The 17895-nt window shown below is 29.8% G+C and overlaps 2 protein-coding genes across 11 annotated transcripts; one reads left to right on the top strand and one right to left on the bottom strand.

Moving 5' to 3' along the window:
• Nucleotides 1-3155: 3155 nt before the first annotated feature.
• LOC102666221 (uncharacterized) lies at nucleotides 3156-7116 on the top strand. Of its 10 annotated transcripts, XR_005887120.1 has the most exons (6): nucleotides 3161-4222; nucleotides 4307-4399; nucleotides 4497-4532; nucleotides 5539-5605; nucleotides 5698-5922; nucleotides 6026-7114. XR_005887120.1 is itself a non-coding variant. In XM_026124387.2 (4 exons), exons 1-4 carry the CDS (start codon nucleotides 4011-4013, stop codon nucleotides 6033-6035), a joined length of 351 nt encoding a protein of 116 aa, XP_025980172.1. In that variant the 5' UTR covers nucleotides 3158-4010; the 3' UTR covers nucleotides 6036-7114. The 10 variants fall into 10 exon arrangements, 1 of the variants encoding a protein (XP_025980172.1); XR_005887119.1 differs by having other exon boundaries at nucleotides 3156-4222; nucleotides 4497-5605; nucleotides 6026-7116; XR_005887117.1 differs by having other exon boundaries at nucleotides 3162-4222; nucleotides 4497-5922; nucleotides 6026-6279; nucleotides 6364-7116.
• A 3833-nt stretch (nucleotides 7117-10949) lies between these two features.
• On the bottom strand, nucleotides 10950-12146 carry LOC100801857 (actin-depolymerizing factor 5). The gene is made up of 3 exons (XM_041006691.1): nucleotides 11985-12146; nucleotides 11588-11847; nucleotides 10950-11355 (listed from the first exon to the last, which is right to left on the bottom strand). Exons 1-3 carry the CDS (start codon nucleotides 12003-12005, stop codon nucleotides 11205-11207), a joined length of 432 nt encoding a protein of 143 aa, XP_040862625.1. The 5' UTR covers nucleotides 12006-12146; the 3' UTR covers nucleotides 10950-11204.
• Between the last annotated feature and the right edge of the window lie 5749 nt (nucleotides 12147-17895).

Below are 17895 nucleotides of genomic sequence, written 5' to 3'. Positions count from 1 at the left end.
TGGAAGTAGAACGCGGCAGTGAAATATTTTTCTGAGAATGCCAATTACACACACAAGTTAAGCACAAAAGTTTAACAGAAAGACAAGTGTTAGTATTCTCATGCCACCCAAACTTTTCCTTACTCTTTTACGCTTTTCTTGTTGTTTACAGAAAACTGGTTTTTATTTTGATGGTTTAAATAATTTCTTAGTTTAGTACATGATTATTTTTGTTTTGGACTTTTAATTTTTTTTGTTTGTTTCTTATTGAACTGTTTTCTTTTATTTTGATTTTTGACGTAAAGATTTATTTATTTATGTGATGGTGTGATTAATAGACAGAAAAAACAAATTTAATGTTATTTAAATAATAACAACTAAATGTCAATTTAAAAGTTATATCTTTATAGGAATTAAATAATGATGTCAGAGATTAAAATAAAAATATAGCAAAAACTAAAATTAAAAATTAAGAAAAATTAAAACAAAAACCAACATACATTATAAGAAACAAAAAATTACTCCTATTTAAGTCTTTTTCTGTTTATTCTCTATAGTCAACATTAGTTGCTGCAACAGCTTCTTCTAAGCTAGTTTACTAGTTAAAGTAGCTTACAGAATACTAAAATAATTTACCTAATACACTCTAAATATTCTTCTGTATTTCATGCTAACATTCTTCTATTTAATCACTATATTTTTTGTTCTAAGTAATACAACGAAGAGTGGCCGACTGATAATTACACTACTTTCTTGATTTCTTTATTTAGTTTAAAGGTGTTTATGATTAAGACACATATTTTTTATATTAAGAATATTTATAATTTTTAATACATTTTGAATTCATATTTTTTATTTTAATATTTCATATTATAATTATTTTTAATTAAAACTGATAACTAATACCAGTATTATGTTAAATTCTAAAAAAATAAAATAAAAGTGAGACATATGAAAAAAATAATACTAACATCATAATATAAGTGTCATGAGTTATCTTCTCCTAACATTCAAGAGAATCCATGTATTTATTTTTATACATGCTAATTGTGAGTCTCACCAATAAATATTTTATCCATTCATAAAAATATAGCATTTATCATTGAAACATTGAAGTTTAAACTTTAAAGTTTAAACCCTTGTTTTATTGTATTACTGTGTTGCAAAGTAAAATACCAATAATAGTTATAGTTAATTCAAGATAGTTACTAATTTTCACTATAATTCAAACTTCAAAGAATATATATATATATATATATATATATATATATATATATATATATATGTATAAAGAAGCGAAAGACAAATAAAATCTATCCAACTAGCGAAAACAGATATCACATTCAAAGTGGTGACGAATTGTATACAATGCAAATTCATAGGGACTTTACCCCAAAAACAAAAGTCCATAGTAACAACACTACCCACAGACATGTTTTTTAATATTATTTTTCCATCAACCGACAGAAATTAGCAAAGCTGAAGATACTGTTTATTTGGTATTCTTTTGTCATTTATATTGGCCACATGAATTTATTAATACTTATAAAAAAAGACAGTCAGCAAAATAAAGCAAAAAACTTGAATGAAAGCAAGTGACAAAAAAAATTTGATGAGAAGATCATCATGGTTAATGCCAATTTAAGCGAAGCTCAATTGCAATACTTATATCACTATTACACTTTGGTTTACTATTTTTTTTTCTCACTAAATAATGAATGAATACTATAAATTATATGCAATGTGAAATTATATTGTCTTTCAAGTTAGAACAACATAAGGAAACAACATGTAGGTAGTGAGAGCATCTAAGACGGAGGATGTTTCCAAATCCATCATCTTGCATTGTATGCAACTACAATTTACGATACATTTTTATTTAAGAAGAACACCTTGAACGCTTTCAATTTGCAGAACATGTTGGGGCCTTGCGAGGAACGAAAAAGAGGATAGTTACTCTACTTGCATGAAAGGCGCGTGGAAAACAATACGCTGTTAGGGTTTTTTTATTGCACAATCTTTATCTGTGTCCCCTATTTTAACTAGGCAAAAGACAGTAAGATAGTGTCCCCATGACCCTCTATCGGACGGTGCAGCTTCATTGGATGGGCCATCATGAAATGAGATGAACGGTAGAGATTGTGTTACACACAAACATTTGTGCGTGGATGGACATTTGATGATTTCAGTCATTCACGGCCCAAAGAGTGGTCTGGTCCGACACATACTTGTTCTTTTTCTTTTCTTTTCTTTAATTTTCCTTTGAGCTGGAAAGTGAATTTTGTCAGACGTTGGTGTTAGTGCGTACTCTTTCACAACTAGTTTAGATGTGAAGAGTGTCTATTTTTTTTTTCATTTTATTAAATTAGTTTTTTTATTTTTTAAAATTCATTATAGTCTGAATAGAAAAAATTAAACCTTAATTGTTGGTTTAGAATGTTGACGGTGAATTGTTCATATATAATTAGTCATTTTAAAGATATTTATATGTTTAAAAAATATTATCATTGATAATTAAAGTAATTAATTATTTATGTTATTTTCAATTTATCTCATCAATAATTAAGTAAATAATAATTATCTCAATCCCAAGATGGAAATTTCATCTACCTAAAATTCCTATTCTTTCCATTATCAAAACGTGAGACGCATAAAATAAATTAATGGTCATTGTTCAATTTTTTTTTCCGGGAACTATTTTAGAAAATAGAAGAACTTCAATAATAAATTAAAAAATAAAAAAGACAGATTTAATGAAAGGAAAAAAAATAAAAAGACCTCTTTTTACTATCAAACCTATTATATATCCTTCATTGGCGTAATTACTGGAGAGATGAGCCCCACATACCAAACACACTTGGACTATAATAGTTGCTAAAGTTAAAGTAATGCCCCAAACATATTTGTAATGGTTAAAGTGCTAAACATAATTTTATACTTATACATGGAGTTTACATTTACTTTAATTATTATTTTTAAATTTAATTTTTAGATATACAAGCTTTTTAAGTCCTTTTCATTTAAATTGTATTAGTGATCACAATTTAAAAAATAGACTCAAATACCAAACTTTTTTTTACCGTTATATTAGTATTAATTTTAGCTATCATATCTTACACTAGTTTAATATTCAGTTTTATAATACTTTAAGAGGTATGGGGGAGTTCTTTGCCTCTTTGAATGCTTGTTATGTGGTTTGGATGAACCTTTGTCTCAATATTTTTGTTTGCTAGAACATGTGTTAAAATTTTGTACTTTCTGACTTGCTGAGAAATGGCTGTTGTGAACTGTTTTTGCTGAAATTAATTGTAGAAATGGATTCCTTGACCCCCAAAAACTTGGGTTAGACATAAGATTCAACGGATTTGGAGTTGTCTAGCTGTAGATATCACAAAATCAAGTTTTGGCTTTTAAAAATTATGCATTTTCTCTTTTGCACAAAATATAAATTTGGTCTGAGAATTGGTTGATTTTGACTTTAAAAATGCATATCAAGTTTGACAAAAATTGGATTTGTGTAGCCTTGGGAATGTTTGAAATAAGTTTAGAAGGATTTAAGCATCTGGAGGGACTGTTTTGGCAATTTGAGCATGTAGGATCTGTTATTAGCATTTTTGGACATAAAAAATGGTTTTATCATGTGGAAAAACATATAAAGCTCTTTTCAAAAGGATTTGTACATCTTAAGCTAATTAATTTTAAAGTTTGGATTGATTTTTTAAAAGTAATGGAATTGGGATATTGTGGTAATGGTATGATTATGATTTATGATATTATGGACTTGGTTATGTAAATTAATGGAGATGATATGATGATGATGCCATGGACTAGAATATGCTTGGTTTAGTCAACATGGCCTTAGAGCTTAGTACAGATGTCACTCTTTTTGAAGTACAGTATTGTTTGATTTACTTTGCCTTTGTTTCAACCTCAGAATTGCCAATAAAATTTAAAACCATTCCTTCATTGTAAGCTAAGTTACTTACTTGATTGTTATCAGTCTAACAGATCCGATCCAAACGTTAATTGTTATGACTTATCCAAATGTTAATTGTCATCAGTCTAACTCGAAAATGAATCTGCAAATGGCAGAGAGAATATTTATTGCAGCATTCACCTCTTTGAGGGTAGGTTCAGTAGTCACTTCTGGCTGCCTTCTTGATATTCTCACTTCGACTTCTGTAGTTGAAGTCAAGGCATTGACATTTACACAGAAAATGCATTTATTTTCTCTTGAGAAAAGGTTAACCTGCAACATTCCTTTATTCTCTTTTGAAACCATTATTGTGTGTGAATTTGTGACCTTAAACATTGTCTCTTTGTTCAGAGTCAGTTGTTCATACTTGTACTCGAGCAACCTTCAACCAGTAAAAAACGCAGAAGAGATATGGAAGATCGGCAGAATGCATCCTTCAATAGGGTGAGATGATGTTTCAATTCAATTTGTTCAATGCGTTCATGGACTTTCCCTTATTTTTGATGTTTTTAAAAGGTAACATCTTTTGCATGTTTGTTAGGAGTTTGAATTCAAGGAGGAGGATAATCTGGTTCATGTAAGTGTAATTTACTGTGACTTCTTTCTTTGTGTATTATTCATTCAACTCAATCTGATAAACTCTGACTTCTTTCCTGGGTTATTCATCTAGTCGCAAAGGTTATAAATGCTTGTTACCTTATATAACACTTTCTTCATAGCAGCAGGTGTTTGGTTGTTCATGCTATCTGTTTCGTAGACCTTATCATTCTCCCAAGCTGCATTTAGATCCATAGAATGTGTTTTCCTGAGTTATTCGCCTAGTCACAAAGGTTATAAATGCTTGTCACCTTCAGGTCTAATTTTCATATCAAAAGATGTTGTCTTCAATGAAAATCTTTTTCCACATCCTCAACTGTTTCCTTCTCAGACCTCAGCTTAACTCTTCCACAGAGTCTGTTTCGTCTCCTGTCTCCAATTGTGTCCCTCGTGTCACATCCAATTCCAATTTTTCTTCTCCTCAACCCAATTCTAATTCTACTTCAAACATTCAGACTGATTCTTCTGCTCAAGTCCAAACTCATGAGTCTGGTCCTGTTCAACCTCAGAATATTCCTACTGCTTAGTTTTTTTTTTGAACAAGGAAAAAATATAATTTTATTCATAAGCATCAATCAAAAGTGCCAATTCAGAGGTACACGTTGTATCTGAATGGCCTGATATGACCCAAGAGGATGAAGCCCAAGTTAATAGGCTCAAAAGAACCAATGTTAAGCCTAATAGGTGTTCTGATTATGTTTATTACAAATAGGGAATTATAGTGATGACTCATAGCTTCTTGAATCTGTATGCTGTAATTCTGTTAATGGTATTCAATTGAGCAATAGGCATGCGGCTCATGAGACTACTATTTAGCTTTGCAATTATTGGAGTATTCTTCGTTAATTTTCTGTTAATAAACAGCTGTGTTGCTTATCTCTCTATTTATAGAGAAGATTCAGTATTGTAATAGCTACCTAATACATTTTTTTATCCATAATAAACAGAGATTTACAACTTCTCCCTATTGTTATGAATTCTTTCAGCAATTGCTACAGGAATGAGGATGTTGAATGAGTCCAATTTCCCCCTTCTCTGTTATTTTCTTTGAAGGTTTCTCTGTCCTCAAACTCAGAATTACCATTCACATCATAATACATCAAGGAAAACATGAGATAACCAGAATAAGATCCTCTATATTACAGATATATACCAGAATTTTCCTACTGCTTCCTCAGTTGAAGTTCCAAGTCATGAGTCTGGCTCTTCTAATGAATCCACAGATATTTCTACTCCTCTAACTCATGATCTGGGTGTTTATAATCAAATTTCTTCAGATCAGAATACTGGTTCTGGTTCCTGTCTTTCCACTGTTAGACCTGCTAACATTCATCCACAAGTCTGCTACTGTCTACTGGGCAAAAACAGAAGTATAATTTATAGAGCAATTATATATCTTATTCTAAATTTTTAATATATGTTTATTGCTGTGATTATTGTCTTTCAATTTTTTTTTTTTGTATTTTCTGTTAGAGCCAAATGAAAATGCAAGAAACTGTAGCAGGAGAAATAAACTTTGATGATGACAGTGCCAAGAAAGTTATCATGGCTGCTGTTGAATATGCAAAAACATATCCAAGATGCGAGGAGAACCAGAAATTTTTTGCCTTATTTTCGATTTAAAGATCTTTGTTTGGACATGAGCAAGGGAAAGAAAGGGCTGGAATTTAATTACAACGCAGGAGTCATTTTCTATGATGAGATCGAGTGAACTTCCTCCAAATCCGGTTAGTTGTTGAAAATGAAACCGTATAGACAGTTTCTATATTTATATTGTTATTCTTATTCTTAAATTTGTCATAAATTTGTAGATTTTATTTTACAACTATCTTCGTTTAAACAAGCACGTGCTTGAGAATTTTAATTACCTGAAAAAGGATTTATAGACCTCTCTGGCTTAAATACAACAAGGCAACTAAACTCAGAAAATATTATGTCCATGTCCCCAAGCACTAGCCCGCAGTATATGTTGTCATCTTCATCTGAAAAGACGTAGTCATCTTTGAAGAAGCAGTAGTGGTAATGAAAGTAATTTTCTTTTCTTAGTATGAACACACTTTTTTGGGCTGGTTTAAGATGAATGGTTTGATATGAATTGACTTTTATCCCATGATCTCTTCAGAGCAGATGAAGAATAAGAGGGGATACTGCTAAGTTGGAGCTGCAGGTTAAGAAGCGATGGAGTGTGTTGTGTACTTAGTTGCTAACTTGGGCATACCGCACACGTGCCTCTGCAGGCTTCAGATTGTAGTGAAGTGCAGGCTCTCCAACTAGAATACTTGATAAAGCAGTGTCGTCTCATGTGCATTAAATTGGTTACTTTGCATTAAAACCGAACCCTTCACTAATTTAAGATAATTATCATGTGGTTCCCATTATAATTTTCTTGAGTTAGATGCATCTTATCTTATTTTATATAGTAAATAGAAGAGGCACCTGTCACGTGACAAACCTGTGCTAGACAGTTCTACGTGGCTCAAGCTACCATGTAGTTTCACATTGATAACTTGTATAATGTAAAGTATGATGTTTTTTAACAACGTAAAATATGATTTATAATAACTATCTTTTCATAATAAAAAACACTTGCGAAAAGAATTGTTCAAACAAACAATTCTATATTAATCAATGATAGTTTGCGCTTAAGACATCTAAATCTTACAAGATATTGAAGAAAAATCAAGAACATGAATGGGAAATGTAATGGCTTGTAATTTTGTATGTATATTTTAAAAAAATGTGTGTATATATATATATATATATATATATATATATAAATTCAAGTTTTCAATCAATATTCTTACAATAATTTGTATTTTTTATAAAAATAATTAATACATTTTGCAATAATTTTCAAAACATTCATTATAAAAAAGATCTTTCCTATATTATTCTGATGATTGTTTGTGTCTTATTTGCTCTACTATTTGTTTTTAAATAAATATTATTATATACATAAATTGTTTTAATACATGCGTAGAATTTAGATATTGAGGTTGCATGTTCCTGAATTAGTTGATGAAACATTGTTTTAGAATTTGTTTCATCCGAAAACTCATTTCTTATACTTTCCTAAATAAGAGAGGTATGGTTTGGTTGAACAATATACGTTAATTTGATGTCACATTTTCATTTAAAACATTAAGATTTAAGTTTATGAGTTTTATATATAATATTTAACTTCTTCAATTTTATCTCATATGAGATTTCTTCTCATACTTATAGTCTAACAACATTCTTTAGTATGATCAACTTTAATCCACTTACAATTTGAAAGTAACTTGCCATGACGAAGGCTTCAGGTTGCGGTCCATGTATTATCCCTTAACAAGGCTAGTGCATACTAGATACTAAGTACACTAAAAATTTTTAAGGCAAAATTGTAAGTTTGATCCTCTATTTGCCTCAAATTTGATTTTGGTCTTCTTATAATTTAATTCACAAATTTAGTCCTTCAATTTTTTGCAATCCTGTTATTTGAGTCCTCAACTTCGAAATTGAACGTTGAATATTAATTGCTTGTCTTGACGGTATGTATTACACTTTTATTTATTGGATGTTGATCATCACATGTTGCGTTTTTATTGAACGTTAATTTTGTGCACCTAATTAAGGTCAATCTCCAATAAAAGCACGACCCGTGACGATCAACATCCAATAAAAATGTGACATGTGACGGTCAAGACAAACAATTAAAACTTAACTTCCAATTTCAAGATTATGAACTAAAATAACAGAATTACAAAAAAATGAGGGACTAAATTCATGAATTAAATTATAGGGGGAAAAATTTATAATTTTGAGACAAGTAGGGGAGCCCAAATTTGTAATTTTGCCAATTTTTAACATAAAACAAGTTTGAATAAATTCTCTCCGAATGCTACAATATCACTTATATGTGAAATGGGCAAATATCATTTTGATCCTGAAATACGTTAGCCCTGAAATTAAGAAAATATAAGATAAGTTTTTAGGATATTAAATAAGTCTATAAATACTTATTGTTATTTTTTTTATTGAATTTATTATTTTAAATTTTAAACATATATTAATATTAATACTTAATTTACATGAACTTTTGAATTTTGAAATAAAGTGATCGGTAAATTGTATTTTCAGAGGGTTTTTTTTTTAACTTTCTTACTTTCAGAAATTATCGTGACGACCCTAATATTTTAAGATAATAGAATGCTGTTTTAACCTTCTGGAATCAACTAGTAGCAAAGAAAAAATAAATGATGTATTTTTGCTATTTAGCATCGAGGAATGAGACATAGCCGCATAGGTTTTAGGAAGGATATGTATATGTTGACTGGTATGCATTCATTGCTGGTAGTTGGGATGGTCTAAAGTTAATTAAATGCTAAAATGTCCCTGGTTGGTTAAGAATATTATTAGAATACTCCTTATAATTATGATTTGTCTCTAAATCAGTTTTTGGAATTGCCATATGCATGCTCAGTTCATTTCTAAAATAGTGAGAGATAAAGGAATGCTTTAATGTTGTTTCCCTAGCTACAAGTGAATTGCAAGAGGCGATGGATATATAGCCATTGGTTGGGCTAGACGAATTCGAAGGTTTTTTTAGTTGTTGCCAAATATCATGCAGAAATTTTGTGTACAAATCATTAACCAGTAAGCACATCACATTATATTATTGCATGCGAGAACAATCTTTCTGAATAACTAACTGCAGTGTCAAGAACTGCTAAGTGACAAAGAGAGAGATATTGTCCATCAATGTTCTTCTTCCAGGTTTTAGCTTGTTACGTTGCCTTGATGCCAATCGCAAGCAACACTTCCCCTCCTCGGCAGCTTTTATACACAGAGGGTAGGATCATTTGACTTCATACCTTTTTTTTATTATTTGAAATATTTTAATATATTCAAGTATTAGATCATAAGGAAAAAGTAATCATTTAATTTTATTGCTCAACAAATGATTAAAAAGGCATGCGATAATAGCATAATTGTGTAAGAATAATTAGCAAAGAAAAAAAAGAAAAACAAAAGGAGAGTGAGTAGTTGAGGTGGGGTTGTATAAAAAGACGAAATGGTGTGTCCACAGCAACACGAAAACGACACGGGGAATAAAAGTGCCCAGGTAAAGCCCGGCCCAGCTCGATCTACCCACTATAACTGCCCAATTCGGGACAAGTCAATCCATTTACGTAATTAATTTGGCTTAACCGACAAAGACTACTTACCTGCGTAACCTTTGTTTCCTTGTTTCTGTTTTTTTGGAAATTGCTCAGAGTCGTATACAAATGTGTCTGAATCCAATTCAGGCTTCAATTTTCATTCTGAGTGAAGAAAGTGAGATCAAATATGCATACAAGGTATGATTGTATGAACCATATATTATTTGATTTAACTGCGGTTCTAAGCTTATAAACTGTGCATTGTTACCCGTAATTATAATAAAGAGTTTATTAGTAAAAAAAAGTATAAGAAAATAAGTTAAAAAAGAGTGTAACTATAAGAGAGCAAAATGCAATTTATTCAACACTCTAAATATTTTCATATTTGTTGACATCTCATGCATGTATATCCATTTGCTTACTAATGTGATATTGAAAATGACAACTTCAAATATTGGAATATTTAACAAGGTATTTCAATCTTTCAACACGTTTATTTATGCCTATCCCCATCTTGATAGACTTGCTAACTTATTTGTAACTTTCAAGCGTTTTAGTACGAGAAATTTAGAGTGAAAGCATACAAAAGTCCCTTGAACATGTTGTCATGAAGACAAGAAATTTCACATTGATCGTGCATTTTGTTGGCCGTCTAAAAGATAAAGAAGAAAAGAAAAAGTCAAAAGAAAATACCGAATCAAGGAATGAAACAGTGTGAAAGAGGATAGTTTAGCCTCTAGGTAACATTGCAGTCAGTTGTTTATATTATTACAATTAATTATATGTAAAATATTAGTTTTTTTAATCATTAGATTTACTTTCAAATTAAAATATTTGTGGATCACTTGCTATTCTCTCTTTTTCTGTACCCAAAAGTGTTAGAAAAGTATAAAAATACTTTTGACTTGCAAAAGGTCCTGTATTGTCTAATTTATTTTGATGTCGTCTTAGATCCTAGTTACCGCTGTTTCTGATTTTCCATTGCTGGTTTTGTACAAATCCATGAACCAAGCATTGTTGGCAAGTGCCTTCGGAATGCCGCCATTGAACAAAACTACCCAGCCCAAGTTAGCAAACTACGATCGTTAAGCAAAGTATTAATGTAGAATGCAAAAGCATCATTTATGAATATGGTAACGCATCAACTTTCCGTGGGAAAAGTTGAGCTAATCCATTCTTTTCAACATTTTTTCATCATTAAAGAGATTGCAACCAAAGTTTGTTGCCCTTAACTTATCATACAGCCGACAGTCATATATTACACATAACTTATTATTATGAGTAAGGATTGAAGATTAGATGCCCCACTTACATCAAACACAATTAAACTAGCATAAAAACAAGAAAGAAGAAGAGATAGCACATGTCATACAGTCATTGGACTATATATGGTTACTTAATTTATATATAGCAAATAAAGAGAGAGAGAGAGTAAGATTGACAGATTAATTGATTAGCTCAGCACATAAATAAGGAGTTGGATTCCCACTTTAAAAAAAGGGGGCATCCATCTATTTGGCTCTGTCTTGAATTACATCGAATCCCATCTCGGTTGGATCAGTGGCCTGAACTTCATAGCTTATTCCATCCAGAGCTCTTCTCAGCCCATCCTTCGATGTTGCGTAGAGCATCTTTGCTCTTATCCTTGATGCTGTTGGAGACCTGAATTTTTTCGTAAAAAACAAAAACTAAAATATAATGCCTTAATTGCCATAAATCATCATATATTAAATTCACACGACAATTGCATTATTTTATTTGTACCCAAAAAAGAACTAAAATTACCCTTTTGGGTAGGGGGTCATTTTTCCATAACATTATCAGTATTAGAGTCAAACGTTAATAACCATGTTTATGGACTTATGGTCATGACATATATATGAATAATATATACCATGCAATGAAGAAGATCTTGCTCTTGCGGCAGTTATCAACGGTGACAAAATCAAAGTCGAAAACAGCATATCTGCAATCATCGTCGGGCAAGGAGGCAGCGAGATCACCATAGCTCTCGCCGGGACCACCGACCTTATCAACGGTGACAAGCCTTGACTTCTCATCGATCTTGAAGACTATGTATCTGTGCACCTTCTTCCACTTCATTTCCATGAATGAGTTCTTGCACTCATCCGTAACCCACATCCCAGTAGTCGCCTATTAAGTGTTCATTCATCACCATAACATCATATATACACACAACAAATTAAATCGATTCACTTTTGTGAAATATATATCACAAGTAGAATAAAAAAAAGAGGTTACAGATGCAGATGCAGTGGAGCAGTAAGTACCATTTTGAAAGCCATCGCCATTGTTAGAGAATTGAAGCAGAACAAAGCTGGGCTTACTTTTTTTTTTTTTTTTTCTTTTCCTATTAAGTGTGGAAGGTTGACGAGAATTTGAAGGAAGAGTGGGACTTGGCTCTATATATAAGCAGGGGCTCCTTCAGATTGCCATTGCTATTTCATCTTATTTACAATTTTATCCTATTCAATTCTATTCTACATTTAATAAATAAAACATCGTATTAATTATATTCATTTGATAACATAAAAAATTAAAATAAATGTTGTTTAGTAATTAAAACTTAATTCATTAATGTTCATAATTTTTTAAAAGAATTTAATGTATTATTAATTTTATATTAAATTCAACCAATTGGTAATAATCCTCCATTGACATTGGTTAAGGAACTTAAAAAAGAAAAATATTTGTTATCTAAATTGTAATAAAAATATTTGATTGTGTTGAACAAAACATTTTAATCAGTTTCATAATTTTTTTTACTAGTTGAAAAATTTGTTGATGGTTTAAAAAATAAGTTTTTTTAGTAGCTTATATCATTTTTTAAAATATTAATTGAAATAACATTTTTAAAATATGACTTTTTAACTTTTAATTTTTAATTTTTATCATTAATATATTTATTCAATTTCTTTATTATTCTTTTTAAATAAATTATGCTTTTTTTCTTATTTTACACTTTTGAGTTACTTCAAAAACTAATTTTATAAAATATTTATAAGTTGATATTTTCAACTATTTTTTAATTAGTTCTCTCAGATATAAAATTATTACAAACAACCACACTTTACCTTAAAATATGTAACTAATTATATTTAGGATTCAAATTTAAGATTATAATTTAAGTCTATTGTACAAATGAATTTTACTATTCATCAGAGTTTTTTTTTTATTTACTCAAATCAAACAGTTATTGATTAACACTTGTACATTTTCCACAATAGAAAAAATAAATTAATTACCATAATAAGTGACAATTAAAACAAGGACCCACATTAATTGAAAAGTACTAAACATATTGGTTAAGAAAATTAAAATTAAAATATTTCACTTACAAATGTTATTAATGCATTTTTCATTATTGAGTATGTAAATTAACTTACAAAAGATTATTTCAACTTAATTGAGGATATTTTAAATTCAAATTTTGAGTATATAATTACATTGTATACTTAGAAGAAGAAGAGGATTATTACTAAATAAATCTCTTTTTAAATGAGAAAGTAATTAAAGACATATTTATTACTCCCTCTATATCTAAATATAAGACACTTATAACATAATTTTACCCTCATTAAACATACTAACTTGTGAGTGAAGTGAACATATTAAATTATGCATCACTATCAATAAATATTACTATTTTTTTTTAAAAGAGAATTAATGACTTATCAAATTTTCCTTGTTAATGAACAACAAAAGCTCACAAAAAATGCACAACGAAAAACAAATACTCAAAATCTTAATAAAGGCAGATAATAATTTTTTTATAGAAATTATAAAATATTTTATAAAAACGATCATCAAGATATGTTAAATAGTGTCTTATATTAAGAGGGACTATTAATTATCTTAAAGTATATTATGTTTTCAACTCGTTAAATAATTTAAAAATAAATGCGCCCTTATTTGTTCATGAATTATCTTAAAGAGCCTTTTTCGCACTTCTTCTAATTATTTAAAAATATTAAATTAAAACATAAGAATTTAATATTTAATAAAATCTATAATAAAACTTTTAATATCTTAAATAAAAGAGCTTTTGATAAAACTTGTTAACCTTTTTAAAACTACTTAAAATATAAAGCACTAAATGTGAAAATTAAAACTTTTAATATCTTAAATATAAAAAGTAAAAATCATTTATACTTTCTTCTTTAAAAGGGATATGATTTTTGTCTCTTTTTAATTACTTTCCTTTCTTAATAATAGATATTCCCCGAATTTCATTATTTTTCATAAGTCATTTTTATAGTCAAATTCGAGAAAATTGAATAATGCAATGATAATATTTGAGAAAATTAAATAGTATAATAATACAATTCTTGAAAACAAAAGTTTGACTTTGATAGTAAAATTTGCAAAATAAAAAATTTGAATGATAAAACATGTAATTAAACCTCTTAAATTTCAGTAAATTATAGTAAAATTAATGATTGAGAAACTAATGAAGCAAATTCAAATTCTATTAAGAAAGATACTTATATGCCAATGAAAAAGAAAAGATGATTATATTTTAGTGTCTGGTAATATAACAAACAATATTAAAAAAAACAAAAAAAAACTTAAACAATATATTATCTCTAAAGAAAAATACTTGTGGGAATATAATTGTGGACGACTAAAAAAACCATTAACGTACATAGGATACTGACATTTATTTCATGGTAACCCATTCGAAGTCTGGTGACAACGACGAGCGCAAAAGTTGTAATACAAAGTGACAACAAAAGCAAAATAAAGAAATAATAGATGGACTTAACCCAAATTGGTCACGGTATTAATTGGTTTCCCTCATATATAAAGGTATGATGTGTTGTGTCCATATTCTAGATTGCATGAGTGGGTAGTAGCTAAGTTCTATATGGAAATAGTTATAAGGAATGAAAAGGACAACTGTAAAAATTTCGATCCACAACTAGCTAGAATGAAAATAAACAACTAAGCAAAGGACCAGAATAGCATATTCAGCAAATTTTTTAGTAATAAAAATAAGGGGAAATGCATTTATATATATATATATATATATATATATATATATATATATATAACATTTTAAATAATTTTTTATTCTTTTATCATGCACACTAATCCTGATATTTTAGTATGATACCATTAGTGATTCTGTCCATAGTTATTTGGTTTATGGGATTCTTACTATCACATAAGTTGTAAATGTCATGTCTAACCAATTTCATGTTTAAGATGTTGAATTGGAGAAGGATAAATTAAAATATATAAATAAATAATAATTCTCATCTAATGATATAATCAAATTAAAGGATATAAATAAATAATAATTTTCTTTTTACAAGTTAATTTTATAAGAAAAAGTTAAATTCAAGTTCAATTTAATTATAATGTAAAAGAAAGTAAGTATATTATAATAGTAATCCGAAAATGAAATAGAAGAGAAAGTTAACATATATTATATAACGATGAATTCCTTGTTTTTTAGTAAGCTAGATATGGATTAAATATACTTTTCCCGACAAACAAATACACCCACCGATTCAATGTATTTTAACACACAAATATTTGTTTGCAGTATAGACTGACCATGGTCCTGTTTATCTCGGATCACACCCACACATTACATTACACTTTTTGTTTCTGAAAATAGTCTTTGCGTAAAAGCAAAGCAGATAAGAAGGTGGGAAAAAAAAAACTACAATAAAAAAGTTATCTCTTCGTAAAACTGTGCGTGTATGTACGTACGTTTTGCCAATCACAGTTCAGTTCCCTTGCCAACTTGAACTTGGTTATCATCCGTTTGTTTTTATATTCTTCTCAACTTCGAGATTTCACTCCCCAAGGGCTAAAGTTTTCCCATGCATTTGTCTATGAAAATGAAGCCAATAGAGTTAATACCGCAACCAATGCCATATCATTTAGTTGATATTGAGATAGCGATAGAAATTCTGACATATGCAGTGACTCAGATTTTGTTTAATTTTAAATTATATAATTCTGATTCAATATCACAGTCACACATTCAGTTCTTTGTGTCACCATGCTATATTTTCCCACATGCATTGCTCTAGCTCATAGAGAAAGAGGATAAATGGAGATTACAAACACTAAAATCCAGTGATATATCCAGCAAGATAATTTATGCAGGTTAACTGGGAGGCATGTTTATCGAACCAAGGGCCCTCTCCTTGACTTAATAAACTCTGATTAGGCCCACAAGTTGAGGTGGCATGATTCACTTGTTCCTATCAACACAATCCCAAGATTTAGTTTTACTCAAATTAATTAATTGTTGATTATAGAATGGTCATGCATGATATCTAACTTCTTTGAGGTAGAGGGGTAGGCCACTAGAATCAGCTACTTTAATATTAGAAGGAGCTTCTTCTGCATGGAAGTACTCACTCTTGTGGTGTATAATAATCTAATCCTGATCCATCAATTTGACAACAAAACAGCAAATAATTTAGGCTAACTTTATCTTGTTGGACCTTATTCTGATTCATGTTTATTTGGCTCGTCAACATTAGGCGTTGATCAGATTCTAACTCTAGACTCCTTATGATCATTCTTTACTCCTAGAACTGAAATAAACTTATATTTGGCAAACTAAAGGAAGAGACAACATACATATCATGTGCTATGCTGCTTAGTACATTCTGATTCAGAATAAATCATCTCCATTCTCATGATCTAATCTACAAGATCAGACAGACAGCAGTTTGTATAGCTTAAGTGCTTAACACATCTGAATAAATTTATTTTCTGTCTTTTAAGTAACTACATGCTATAGAGTTACATCTTTGGATTCCTTGCAAAACCAGATTGGCCCGCTTATAATTGTATATGGAAAATTATATCCTATGATAGAAGAAGTGGTGTACCAAGTAAGGCCAACTTAAGGGGGCATGCACGGACTATATATATAAACTACGAAGTTTTTTTTTTTTTTGTCGATGATTACTTCAAACGTTATTAACAAAAGTCGGTGAATAATTTAGACCTATAATATAATAACTAAAAAATTCTAATTTTTACATCTATCTCTTTTATCCATTGATTTCCTTTCTTCCTTTTATTTCTATCTCTTTTATCCATTGAAGTGTACTCGTCATCAAATGATTATCATTCTTCCACTTAATATCAATCATTTTCTTCACCTAGCTAGACAACACCCGTCTGTTTGTTTTTTTCATTCCGATATAAAATATCCATAAAATGATTATTGAACTGTAGTATTTCATTTCATTCCTAGCTTATTTATCTAAACATAGTTTGAGTCTCAATTATCTTGAGGCCTTAATTTGTTAAAATCATAGGCTCCGCTCCTTTTGAGTTAACTAATTACCATTGAAAATTATAAAGCTTCATCAACTCAACATATTTAGGCCATATAACTACGTACACAGTTACTATATATAGATCCAAAAAAAAATTGCAACTCCACTACAGTTAAAGAAAATGATAATGGAAGACAACAGAACATGCAGGTTTTCTTTATTGGCTACTCCTCACAGCACATTATGTGTTCGAAAAATGCTTCCTCAAAAGTCAAGACCCTATCAGTTAGGTGAGTTCTGACCTATGCTCATGCTCATTCAAAAGAGTATGAGAGGGAAGATGCATGTTTTGATTCAACATATTATGTTGCTTGATCTGCAACTGCAGTCTTGGCCTCTTGGGTTTGCTCAACTTCTGTATCGTTAGGGATCTGGCTAAAGGGTACGTTATGATTGTGTTATCAGTTTATCTGATCATATTCCTTTACCAACCTGCCAAGCAAAGACAAACTTTTTGTGGAGTAATATATATAACCTATCAAACTGCTAGTAAAATAGTTTACATATGAAATTAAACTTTGTAACTAAATATAAAGTTTTGGAATTGCTACTGCTTCTGAAACATGTCAAACTTTATGCAGAGAATTAAGTCATCGTTGCTAAAAAAACAGTATATTATATCTTTCCGAGATTTTGAATAATGTGGCTTTTTCTTGATAGGCAATTTAACTGAGCGAGGAAGGAGCAGCGCAAGAGACTCATAAATAATTGTCACTGCATACCACTGCCACTCTGCCAGTGCCAGCTTTAACGTGATGGGATCCAAGAAACAAATAACTTTTGCCTTTTGGAATTGCAAACTGAAACCCAGTTAATTTGCTAAACCCACAAAAAATTTCTTTCTTTTTCATCATATTAATTTGAT

The sequence above is a fragment of the Glycine max genome, chromosome 11, assembly GCF_000004515.6.
Source record: "Glycine max cultivar Williams 82 chromosome 11, Glycine_max_v4.0, whole genome shotgun sequence".
NCBI lineage: Eukaryota > Viridiplantae > Streptophyta > Magnoliopsida > Fabales > Fabaceae > Glycine > Glycine max.
The sequence above is the reverse complement of the archived record's forward strand: the minus strand, read 5'-3'. Positions and strand labels throughout refer to the sequence as shown.

Bases quoted from the DNA above. Each gene is read 5' to 3' on its own strand.
- LOC102666221 (XM_026124387.2), top strand. From the start codon at position 4,011: ATGACTTATCCAAATGTTAATTGTCATCAGTCTAACTCGAAAATGAAT. The intron at 4,223-4,306 runs GTTAACCTGCAA...CTCTTTGTTCAG, and splicing joins TTATTTTCTCTTGAGAAAAG to AGTCAGTTGTTCATACTTGT. The intron at 4,400-4,496 runs GTGAGATGATGT...CATGTTTGTTAG, and splicing joins AGAATGCATCCTTCAATAGG to GAGTTTGAATTCAAGGAGGA.
- LOC100801857 (XM_041006691.1), bottom strand. From the start codon at position 12,005: ATGGCGATGGCTTTCAAAATG. The intron at 11,848-11,984 runs GTACTTACTGCT...AACACTTAATAG, and splicing joins TGGCGATGGCTTTCAAAATG to GCGACTACTGGGATGTGGGT. The intron at 11,356-11,587 runs GTATATATTATT...GAAAAAATTCAG, and splicing joins AAGATCTTCTTCATTGCATG to GTCTCCAACAGCATCAAGGA.